At 53.7% G+C, this 12,039-nt stretch overlaps 2 protein-coding genes across 4 annotated transcripts; one reads left to right on the top strand and one right to left on the bottom strand.

Moving 5' to 3' along the window:
* Positions 1–1,813: 1,813 nt before the first annotated feature.
* Positions 1,814–2,404, bottom strand: LOC112669270 (keratin-associated protein 12-1-like). The gene is made up of 2 exons (XM_035709233.1): positions 2,342–2,404; positions 1,814–2,041 (listed from the first exon to the last, which is right to left on the bottom strand). The coding sequence occupies exons 1-2, from the start codon at positions 2,402–2,404 to the stop codon at positions 1,814–1,816; spliced, it is 291 nt and encodes a 96-aa protein (XP_035565126.1).
* A 1,605-nt stretch (positions 2,405–4,009) lies between these two features.
* LOC112669271 (keratin-associated protein 12-1-like) lies at positions 4,010–4,703 on the top strand. Of its 3 annotated transcripts, none has more exons than XM_035709232.2 (2): positions 4,010–4,464; positions 4,519–4,703. In XM_035709232.2, the coding sequence occupies exons 1-2, from the start codon at positions 4,306–4,308 to the stop codon at positions 4,660–4,662; spliced, it is 303 nt and encodes a 100-aa protein (XP_035565125.1). In that variant the 5' UTR covers positions 4,010–4,305; the 3' UTR covers positions 4,663–4,703. The 3 variants fall into 3 exon arrangements, with proteins under 3 accessions (XP_035565125.1, XP_035565124.1, XP_025318024.1); XM_035709231.2 differs by having other exon boundaries at positions 4,010–4,436; positions 4,482–4,703; XM_025462239.3 differs by having other exon boundaries at positions 4,010–4,703.
* Positions 4,704–12,039: the final 7,336 nt, after the last annotated feature.

Consider the following 12,039-nt stretch of genomic DNA (forward strand, 5'->3'; position numbering starts at 1 on the left):
TCACATGCTCGAGACCCGAGGCCTGGGGGTGCCGGGCGCTCCCAGAACCGTGGGTGCGCGGTCCCGGCGCGGTCAGGACCCCGCGGGTGCTCCCCGGGGACCACGTCCTGGTTCAGGCGCCCCCCCTGCCCCCCCCCCCCCCCCCCCCCCCGCTGACCCCGGCTCCCCTGGCGCTGCCCTGCCCTCGTGTGTCCCCGGCGGCCCGCGCCCCGGCCCGGGGAGTCAGGCCGAGGGTGTCCGCGGTCCCCCGCAAGGGGCGCAGGCGCATCGGGGCAGGGCCGGTTGGCGGGTCGGGGGTCCCCACCCCGAGCCACGCGGGCCCCACGCGGGAGCGCGGACGGCGGGCGTCGAGGCTGGCGACGCAGGGGCTGAGTCTGCGCGGGGGCCACGGGGACGCACGCACCGGCGCTGCGGGAGCACCGACCCCGGCGGACGCTCAGGTCCCGGCGGCCGCTCTCTGGGGGGCCCGGTCCTTGCGGAGCGCCCGCACACCTGTCCCCCGTCCCCCGGGCGCAGCGCCGTCCCCGCGCGGGGCTCCCTGCTCCGTGCTCCCTGCACCCTGCACCCTGCTCGGGGCTCCCTGCTCGGTGCTCCCTGCGCGGGGCTCCCTGAACCCTGCTCAGTGCTCCCTGCTCCCTGCGCAGGACTCCCTGCTCGGCGCTCCCTGCTGGGTACTCTCTGCACCCTGCTGGATGCTCCATGATTCCTACTTCATGCTCTCTGCATGGTGCTCCCTGAGCAGGGCTCCCTGCTTGATGCTCCCTGCTCCCTGAGTGGTGATCCCTGCTTCGTGCTCCTTCCTCGGTGCTCCCTGCTTAGTGCTCCCTGCACCTTGCTCAATGTTCCCTGGTCAGTGCTCTGTGCTCCACCACCCGCTCCGTGCTCCCCGCTCCATGCTCCCCACTCTGTGCTCCAAGCCCGCAGCGCAGCATCCCGTTTCCCACGGCCTCCTCTTCCACACACCCCCATCTCCTTCTCACGAATCCCTGGATCACACGGGCCCACCCGGCCCACCCTGCCCACCTCCCAGTGCATCAGCCTCAGGTCACCCATCTGCGGAGCCGCCTCGCCTGCAGGGCTGTATTAACCCATCCTGGGGACAGGGACGCGGGCGACTCCGGGGTGGGGGGGAAGTTACCCCCAGAGCCCTGTCCCCGTGGGCGAAGGAGGAGCTGTGCTCTTCCCCGGAGCATACACGTCTCAGTTTTCGACCAGGTTGGCTCCGTATGTTAGTGGCTGAGCGGGGATCTTTGTACCTAAAAGGCAGGTGGGAAGGTTGGAGACGCACCCTCAGTCCCTCCCAGCAGAGCAAGAACGAACCTCGGTGGTTCGAGGGACAAAGTGGGACCAAAGGAAGCTTCAGGGGCGCCTCAGGCTGAGCAGGAGGCCCACTCGCCCCCTCGCCGCCTGGGCACGGCCACCTGGTAACCGGGGCGCCTCGGCAGAGGGAGCACTCCTGGATCCTAGGGAGCCACCCGGAGAAAGCAGTTTCGAGAAAGGCCCTAAAGGAGACACGCCGCACACACTTGGGGGCTTCGCACACGCTCCGGGATTTATTAGACTGTCGTGGGGGCGGCTGCAGAGCCTGGGCACTCCCACCAGCCAGCTGGGTGCTGTGTGGGTGACCCAGGCCGGGGCCTGGGGACCCAGTGGGCGACCCGCTCTGCCTGGTTAGTGGGGATCAAGTGGCTTTGCTGGAAGATGGTCCAGTTGGGTCCAGAATGTCTGAGGCGGGTGATGCCTGGGCTGCCTGGTAGGAGCTCAGAGCAGCTACTTCTGATTGCAGGGAGGAGGGGTCCTAGGAGGCCACAGCTCAGCAGCAATTGGGGGTGCCACATGGGCCAGGGGTGCAGACCAGGGTGGGGCACGAGGGCTGGCAGCAACCAGAGGACTGGCAGGAGGAGGCCACATACGCGATGGGCTTGCAGCTCACGGGCAGGCACACGGCAGGCTTGCAGCTCACTGGAAAGCACACAACTGGCCTGCAGCTCACGGGCACACAGCTGGACACCTGGCAGGAGCTGGGCACGCAGCTGGACACCTGGCAGGGGCTGAGCACACAGCTGGACACCTGGCAGGGGCTTGACACACAGCTGGACACCTGGCAGGAGCTGGGAACATAGCTGGACACCTGGCAGGGGCTGGGCACGCAGAAGGTCACCTGGCAGGGGCTGGGCACACAGCTGGACACCTGGCAGGAGCTGGGCACACAGCTGGATACCTGGCAGGGTCTGAGCACGCAGCTGGATACCTGGCAGGGGCTGGGCACACAGCTGGACACCTGGCAGGAGCTGGGCACGCAGCTGGACACCTGGCAGGAACTGGGCACACAGCTGGACACCTGGCAGGAGCTGGGCACGCAGCAGGCCGGCTGGCAGCCCTCGGAGCAGCTGGTGTGGCACATGGTGGAGTGGGGCTGGAGTGGAGTCAGGGACGAGGACAGGCTGGTCTGGAGGCTCCTCCCTGGTGGCCTTTATACCCAGCTGTGGCGTCCCTTCCTCCAGTCGCCTGATGGTTTTCCTCCTCCTCCTCCTCCGCGTCTCTTCCCGGAGTTCCTGGTGCGAGTGACTCAGTTCAGGAAACCCTGTGTCAGCTGCAGGCTCGCCGTGACCCAGCGGCCCAGGGAGTTCTGGATTCAGAGCCCGGGTAGGATGGCGAGGGACCGTCAGCTGGGGACAGGGGACCCCACATCGGGATGTTGGGGGGCCTCCCCGAGCTGATACACCATCCTCCGTCCACACAAGCACCGTCCTGTTCGCCAGACCGGGATCGATTCGGAAACTCCGTGATCCAGAATCTTCCCGACGGACCAGAGCCAAGCAGCAGGGCTCCTCGTGGCCGGCGGCCGTGGCCACATCACACACATCACACAGTCCCAGCCCTGTGCCGGGCACAGGACCCTTGCACGTGGATCCGCTCATCCCTGATTAGTCACCAATCCCTGTCACCATCCAAGGGGTGGGGGGGACCCCACTTACACGGAGGTGCAGTCAGAGTCCCTGACGTGCGGGCCTTCTCACCACCGGGTGAAGCAGCAGGAATCTGAAGCTGCTCGGTTGCACCCTGGAGTCCGGGGCCTCGACCTCGGTGCCAGATTATGCGGGACTTCAGGGGTTTTCTGAGACTCTTGGATCGATAAATTAGAATTTAAATAAAAACAAGTTGGGGGAGGGGAGTCCTGGGTGGCTCAGTTAGTTAAAGATCCGACTCTTGATCTCAGCTCAGGTCTTGACCTCAGGGTGGTGAGCTCAAGCCCCCCGTTGGGATCCACACTGGGCATGGAGCCTACTTGAAAAACCATTGGGGACTTTGGTCCACTATTTACGTCTCAATATCATTCTCTGCTCCTCCTTGGGTTGGGATCGCTCGTTGTTAGACTTCCTGATACGGTCCCCTAGTCACTTTTCGTGTGTCTTAATTCTGTTCTCTCGGCATCGCCTCCACCCGGGGGGGCCCCAAACCACCCACCAGCGCCTTCACTCCTCTTTACCTGCTGAACCTGTTTTTCTTTCTGGGACTTGGTCTGCTCTGGAATCATTTCACGCATTAACTTTCACGCACTCGTTCATTGCTCGCCCTGAACAACGTGCTCGCCCTCATGGGGCCAGCACGTCTCTGTGGCCGGCACACAATACATATGTGTTGCACAAACAAACCAGCTGTTGCATAGGTTACTAGGAGGCAGAAGGGGTCACCTCTCCATAAAGGGAGGAGAGTAACTATTTCAGGCTGGCAGTGGCGTGCTCTCGATAAGCACCCCGCGTTACAGAGCAAGCCCCAGACAACACGGAAGCAAACGAGCATGACTGTTTCCAATAAAACTTTATTTACAAAACAAGCGGAGGCCCGACTTGTCCCACAGACTTCCCTGCTTCCCAGCATAGGGATCCCCACTTTAATGTTCTCTGTGCGGCACAAAAGCTCAGAATGCATCACTGCCCCCAAAGTGCCCCCAGACGGCATGAGGCAAGAAGGGATGAAGGATGCAGTCCGGAGTGGAGCCAGTGGTGCTGTGTGCACAGTGCGGGCCTGGAGAGATCACCCCAACCCCACACAAAGTCAAACCAGAACAACCTGTTTACAGAAGAAGAAATTGGCCTCTACGCTAAACGTATTTATGGTGGAGCCTGACACAGGAGAGCACACCCGCGACAGGATGCGGGGGGAAGCGTGGTGGAAACAACTGAGGAAGTCAACAGGCAGTCATGCTCCAGGACGCTCCAGCCGGGGTATAAAGGCCACCCCGGGAGCACCCTCCAGACACCTCCACCCTCCTCCCTGACACCAGCCCAGCTCCACGCCAACATGTGCCACACCAGCTGCTCCCCGGGCTGCCAGGCTTCCTGCTTCACCTCCAGCCCCTGCCAGGCGTCCGGCTACATGCCCGTGAGCTGCCAGCCCTCCGTGTCCATGCCCGTGAGCTGCCGGCCCTCCGTGTCCATGCCCGTGAGCTGCCAGCCTGCCGTGTCTGTGCCTGTGAGCTGCCGGCCCTCCGTGTATGTCATCCCCTCCTCCCAGTCCTCCGTGTGCCTGCCCGTGAGCTGCAAGCCCCTGGTGTTCGTGGCCTCCTCCTGCCAGTCCTCTGGGTCCTGCCAGCCCTCCCGCCCCACCCTGGTCTGCAGGCCCGTCTCCTGTCGCACCCCGTCCTGCTTCTGCCCATGAGCTTCCCTCCCGGCCGCTCCCAGGGCACGAGGGCCACACCTGTACCCTTCCTGGAACGAGCCTTCGGTGGGTCTCCAGGTTCTGCATGGGGCAGATGAAGAACATGCCCAGCAGACCCTCTGAAGCCAGTGGCAAGGATGGAGCAGGATGATCTGGATCCTTCTGTGACCCTGGGAAGTGTGCTCCCCACCCCCGGGAAGCCCTGGTTTTCCAGGGTCCTCTGTCTCCAGCAGAGAACCAACCCTGTGTGAGCCAAATAAATCATGCCTTCCTGATGCAGCTTGTCCCTCTGGTTTACTCTCACATATTTTGAAGTTCTTATCTCGAAGACATATACAAGCATAAGTACAACAGCCCTTCCTCAAAGAGCCCTTTCTCCAGCAGCTCAGCTGGGGGTGGAGGGCCTTGGAGGGTGCAGGGGGAAGGGGTCATCCCCACATCCAGCACCTGAGACTCACTTTATAGATGGGGAAGGGCAGAGGAAGAGCTACCCCCACTGAACAGGGGCCAGGAATCAGAGCGCTGCAAAAGGCGGGGGGCAGGGGAAGCTCACACAAACCCTCCCCAACTACAAAGTGGAGTCTGGCCATTGCAGGGAGAAGCAGTAGGAAGTGAGAAAGCCTCACCCTCCACGACCCAGGCACATAGGCCTGCTCAAGACTGACCCTGGGCCAGGACAACAGAGCCCTCCTGGTCCAACTTAGCCTGGCTGGTAGAGCTGCAGGAGGAGGAGCAGTCATTGGAGGGGGAGGCAGGCATGTGTAGAGGTCCCCTCCACGTGCCAGACACACGGGGGCAGGAGAAAGGGCAGAGCAAGAACACCGCCTCCAGCCCTTGCCCTAAGCACACAGGCCCTGGAAGCCCACCACAAAGGAATCCAAACTCTTAGGTACCTTGAAGGTCATCACATAACAATAAAACACACAGCTAAAGAGGGGATTAGAAAAATCAGAAGGCAGGTCCAAAGAAAGTATCCAGAAAGCACTAAAAAGAGTCAAAGTGGCAAATATGTAAGAGATGTGAATATTTATGGAGGACATGTGGTAAATGTATAGATAAAAGCGTGAGAATGACAAATATTAAATTTAGGATGATCGTTACCTGTGGGATGGAGTGACACATTCTATCGTGTGGGGCAAAGAAGGCTTCTATTAATTAATTAATTGTGATTAATACACAAATTGTGTTTTCACACATGTGTGGCGATGCTTCCCCATACCTCCAACAGTGCTCTGGGACACCACATGGTGTCCTAAAATTTAACTCAGTTCTGACACTATCTACTTGGAGACAGCATCAGACCCAAAGGTTAATTGCTCAGTCCTAGAAGACTGACACCACACCCCACTTCAGATGCCACCTGCAAGCTTAGCCTGTCACCTAAATTTCTGACCAACCGGCTCTGGATCGGAGGTCCCTAGGTTCAACTGATATGTTACAATGCCTCACAGAACTCAGAGAAGCTTTTGCTCACTAGATTTCCACTCTATTATAAAAGGATACAGCTCATAAACAGCCAGAGGGAAGAGATGCAGAGAGCAAGGCATGAGGAGAGGGTGCAGAGCTTCCATGAGTCTCCAGGCTCAGAATATCACAATATGTAAAAGGACAGTGTGTAAAACACAGACTAAATACATGAACAGATAGGGAATTTTGGAAGAGACATGGAAATTGTAAGAAAGACCCAAACAATAATATAAAATTCAAAATACAGTGTCAAAAATTAATTCCTACAATGAGCTCATGAGTATACTTCACACAGCTAAGAGTGGAATCGTTCAATTTGAAGATAAGTAAATAGGGATCCCTGGGTGGCGCAGCGGTTTGGCGCCTGCCTTTGGCCCAGGGCACGATCCTGGAGACCCGGGATCGAATCCCACGTCAGGATCCAGGTGCATGAAGCCTGCTTCTCCCTCTGCCTATGTCTCTGCCTCTCTCTCTCTCTCTCTCTCTCTCTCTGTGTGTGACCATCATAAATAAATAAAAAATTTTAAAAAAATGAAGATAAGTAAATAGAAATTTCCCATATTAAAACACAAAGAGGGCCATATGGCTGGTTCAGTCAGTGGAGCATGCAACTCTTGATTTCAGGGCTGTAAGTTCTAGTCCCACATTGAGTGGAGAGATTATTTAAAAACAATAGTAAAATCTTTAAAACACACACACACAAAGAGAAAGTGGGAGGAAAAACAAGAACAGAACATCAAAGAGCTCTAGGAAGATATCAAATCATCACTAATGCATGTAATTAAAGTCCCAGAGAAGCAGGAGAGAGAAAATAAGGCAGAAGAAATAAGAGATAAGAGCTGAGAAAGTGTCTAAAAATAATGAAATACATAAAACCACAGATCCAAAAAGCTCATAATACCTCAAGTAGTATAAATATATCCCCAACCCCTATAAAACATAATGACGTGGACACATCATTAAAAGTGTGACTATAGGGATCCCTGGGTGGCGCAGCAGTTTAGTGCCTGCCTTTGGCCCAGGGCGCTATCCTGGAGACCCGGGATCGAATCCCATGTCAGGCTCCCGGTGCATGGAGCCTGCTTCTCCCTCTGCCTGTGTCTCTGCCTCTCTCTCTCTCTCTCTGTGTGTGACTATCATAAATAAATAAAAAAATTTGTTTTAAAAAGTGTGACTATACAGGGACACCTGGGTGGGTCAGTGACTGAGCGTCTGTCTTCGGCTCAGGGCGTGATCCCAGGGTCCTGGGATCGAGTTCCACATCGGGCTCCCCGGAGGGAGCCTGCTTCTCCCTCGGCCTGTGTCTCTGCCTCTCTCTGTGTCTCTCATGAATAAATAAATAAAACCTTTTAAACAATGAAAGTGTGACTATACAGAAAAATCTACATTCAATGCAAATACCGTCAACATTTTTCACAGAGTTGGAACAAATAATTCTAAGATTTGTATGGAACCAGAAAAGACCACAAATACCAAAGGAATGTTGAAAAAGAAAACCAAAGCTGGTGTCATCACAATGCCTGACCTCAAGCTGTATTACAAAGCTGTGACCATCAGTGTGGCACAGAAACAGACACACAGATCAATGGAACAGAATAGAGAACCCAGAAATGGGCCCTCAACTCTATGGCCAACTCATCTTTGACAAAGCAGGAAAGATTATCCACTGGGAAAAAGAGTCTCTTCAGTAAATGGCATTCGGAAAATTGGAGGCCACATGCAGGAGAATGAAATGGGACCACTTTCTCACACCATGCACAAAAATAAACTCAAAATGGATGAAAGGCCTAAATGTGAGACAGGAATCCATCAAAATCCTAGAGGAGAACACGGACAGCAACCTCTTTGACCTCAGCCACTTCCCTGCAAGGGAAACAAAAGTAAAAATGAACTATTGGGACTTCATCAGGATGAAAAGCTTCTGCACAGCAAAGGAAATAGTCAACAAAACTAAAAGACAACCTACAGGATGGAAGAAGATACTTGCAAATGACAGATACTAGCCCCTAGATAAAGAGCTAGTATCCAAGATCTATAAAGAACTTCTCAAACTCAACACCCAAGAAACAAACAATCCAGTAAGAAATGGGCGGAAGGCATGAACAGACAACTCTCCAGAAGAGACTTACACGTGGCCACAGACACATGGAAAGATGCTCAACATCACTTGATATCAAGGAAAAGCACATCAAAACCACAATGAGATCCCACCTCACACCTATCAGAATGCCTACAATTAACAAGACGGGAAACAGCACATGTTGGAGAGGACGCGGAGAAAGGGGAGCCTCTCACCTGCTGGCGGGAATGCAGGCTGGTGCAGCCACAGTGGAAAAACAGTATGGAGGGTCCTCAAAAAGTTAAAAATAGAGCTACCCTATATGACCCCGCACTTGCACTACTGGGGATTTACCCAAAAGATACAGATGTAGAGATTCAGAGGGGCACCTGCACCCCAGTGTTCACAGCAGCCGTGTCCACAGGGGCCACACTGTGGGAGGAGCCTCGACGTCCATGGACAGATGATGGAGGAAGAAGACGTGGTCTATGCACACACCGGGTGTCACTCGGCCGTCAGAAAGGATGAATAATTACCATTTGCTTTGATATGGATGGAACTGGAGGGTATTATGCTGAGTGAAGTAAGTGAATAAGAGAAAAACAATCATCATATGGTCTCACTCAAATGTAGAATATAAGAAATAACCAAATAGATTATAAGGGAAAGGATGGGAACTGAGCGGGGGAAATTAGAGAGGGAGACAAACCATGAGAGATTCCTAACTCTAGGAAACAAAGGGTTGCAGAAGGGGAGGAGAGGGGGCTGGGGTGACTGGGTGACGGACACTGAGGAGGGTACTTGATGGGATGAGCACTGGGTGTTATATGCTGGCAAATTGAATTCAAATGAAATATTTTTTAAAAATAAATGAAGTTGGAATGTCTATACTAATATAAAATGTATATTTCAGAATACAACATGGTACCAAGGATAAAAAGGAATATTGCATAATAATAAAGAGGTTAATTCACCATGAAAACATTAAGAATCCTAAATGTGTAAGAACCTAATAACAACATTTCAAAACACTTGAAACAAAACAAACCAAAAAAAAACTGAAAGAACTGCAGGGGAAAATGGACAAATCCACATGTTTTGTTATCATGGGACTTGAGCTTCTCAGCAGTGAATCGAACATGTAGACAGAAAATCAATAAGGATGTAAAGGGCCCAACAGTACCGCCAACCAACTTGGCCTAGTTAATACTTATCAAACATCACCCGGCGACTGACGAATACACATTGTTTTCAAGTGCTTATGGAATATATACCAAAAAAGACCATGTTATCCACGATAAAAATAAACTTCAGCAAATTTAAAGGAATTGAAATAATACAATATATTCTCTGACTACAGTGAAATTAGACATTAATAACAAAAGGATAGCTGGCAACCTCCCACGTAATTTGGAAATTAACCAACCCACTTCTAAATAATCCATGGTTCAAAAAAAAAAAAAAGAATTTTCCCCAAAACTGATCTATAGTTCCAACACAATCCCAATCAAAATCTCAATATGAATTTTTAAAGATATTGATAAGCTTACTCTGATGCCTATATGGGAAGACAAAGAAACTAGGACTGCCTAAAACAACTTGCGTAAGAAGAAGGAGCAAAGTTGGAAAACAAAGAGTAGGTGATTTGGGGAGTCCCCCTAGAGCTACATTGATCAAGGCAAGGTGGCATCAGGACGGACCCCTAGCCCGCAGCCCGGCTATCCCACTCCTGGACAGTTACTCAGGGGGAATAAAAGCATATGCCTACAAAGAAACCTGCGCGTGAGCGTCATAATGGTTCATTCGTACTAGCCAGAAACTCGAGGCAAACCTCACGGCCACCACCACCGAGGGGGTGTCCGACACTAGTCAGCAAATCAGAAGAACATGCTCTGACGAAGGCAACGACGTGAATGAGCCTCAGAGGGACTGTTCCAAGTGACGGGAGCCAAAGAAGCACGGAAGGCTTCGTGCCATGGGTTCCATTTATATGGCGTTCTAGAAGAAGCACACCGGGATCCCTGGGTGGCACAGCGGTTTGGCGCCTGCCTTTGGCCCAGGGCGTGATCCTGGAGACCCAGGATCAAATCCCACGTCGGGCTCCGGATGCATGGAGCCTGCTTCTCTCTCTGCCTCTGTCTCTGCCTCTCTCTCTCTCTGTGACTATCACAAATAAATAAAAATTAAAAAAAAAAAAAAAAAGAAGAAGCACACCTAGAGTGACCAGATCGGTGGTTTCCAGATGCTGGGCCGGTCGTGAGGGCATATGGGGTGGCGGGGGGCGGGGGGGTGCGTCGTGAAGTCCTGTGTCACCATCGTGGTGCGGGTGTGATGTAAACCGTACACATCTATACAAGTTCTTTGCAAGTACTCGTAAAAAGACTAAATTTTACTATATGTAAGTCGCACCTCAACACACCTGACTTTAAAAAGAGAGAATCAGGGCTAAGCGGCGCCCCGGGTGGCTCAGTCAGTTAAGTGACCTACTCCCTGGGTTCAGCTCAAGTCATGATCTCAAGGTTGTGGGATTGAGCCCCCGCAACGGGCTCCGAGCTCAGCTGGAAGTCTGCTTGGGGTTCTCTCTCTCCCCCTGCTCCTCCCTGCACTCGTTCTCTCTCTCTCTCTCCTCTCTCTCTCTCTCTTTCTGTCTCAAATAAATAAATCTTTAAAAGATAGAGCATCAATAAATGAATGAAATATAAAAAAAAAAAAAAAAAGCAGCTCAGGTGGCTCAGCAGTTTGGCACCTGCCTTCAGCCCAGGGCCTGGTCTTGGGGTCCCGGGATCGAGTCCCACGTCGAGCTCCCTGCATGGAGCCTGCTTCTCCCTCTGCCTGTGTCTCTGCCTCTCTCTCTCTCTCTCTCTCTCTCTCTCAATCTCTCTATGTCTCTCATGAATAAATTAATGAAATCTTTTAAAAAGAGAGAGATTGAGAGAGAGAGCATCAATACTAAGCTTTATCAAGGATGAGGCCCTGGAACCCCTGCCTCCTGGTGGAAGTGTAACTTGGTGGAATCGTGCTACACACCTTACCTTAAAAGGATTTATGTTGGGTATTGTCTAGTAGGTTGAAAATATGCGTGTCCTAAAAACCCGCAACTCAGCTCCTAAACACGTGTCTGATAGAAATGTGTTCACACATCGTCACAAAGGGCACACGCGCAGGTGAGCGTAACGTCTGCGTGGGCCCCTCCATGAGCAGGAGCCAGCCCAGAGGTCTGTGGACCGCAGGCTGGGTACCGTGTGGCACATCCCTACCGTGGGCACAGGGGGAGTAAAAATGCCTAAAATACGTGGGGGGGGGGACCTGCATCCCCACCTATCATGGAGAGGAGGAGGCACGGAGCCAGACATGCTGCACGACTCCATCTCCTGGGTCTCGGAAACGAGGCTGTGCTGTAGAAGCCAGGGCGCGGCCCGGTCGAGGAGGTGATCAGAGAAGCTCTGAGGGGCCACGGATGGGGTCCACGCCATGGCCGCCCTGGGGGCCTTCGTTGGCCAGGGTCACAGGTCATTCGCTGATGAAGCGAGGGCGGGTAGAGGCCTCCGGTTAGGGTGTCCACGGAATTTGTCATCAGTTTTGAGTGAGAGGGGCATTGTTCACAATGGCACAGGGCCCATCGGCCCCCTCATTCCAAGGGGCTTGCGCCTGAGCCCCTTTCTGGAATCTGGAGCCAAGGGCTGAGCTTCGGGCTCGGGGAGGTGGCCAGCCTTGCTGGATGGCTCCTGAGGACATGGATGAGGAGACCAGCACATGTCCAGGATGTCCCAGAGGCCAGAGGGGGACCCCACTCTCCTCGTCCCCGACCCCTGCTCCAGAATCCACCCTGTGCCAGGATCGCCCACCCACTG

Source organism: Canis lupus, chromosome 31 (assembly GCF_003254725.2).
Source record: "Canis lupus dingo isolate Sandy chromosome 31, ASM325472v2, whole genome shotgun sequence".
Taxonomy (NCBI): Eukaryota; Metazoa; Chordata; class Mammalia; order Carnivora; family Canidae; genus Canis; species Canis lupus.

Excerpts from the sequence above, each read along its gene's own strand:
- LOC112669270 (XM_035709233.1), bottom strand. The coding sequence starts at position 2,404 with ATGTGCCACACCAGCTGCTCCGAGGGCTGCCAGCCGGCCTGCTGCGTG. Across the intron at positions 2,042-2,341 it reads GCGTGCCCAGCTCCTGCCAG|GTGTCCAGCTGCGTGCCCAG; the intron begins GTGTCCAGCTGT and ends AGCCCCTGCCAG.
- LOC112669271 (XM_025462239.3), top strand. The coding sequence starts at position 4,306 with ATGTGCCACACCAGCTGCTCCCCGGGCTGCCAGGCTTCCTGCTTCACC.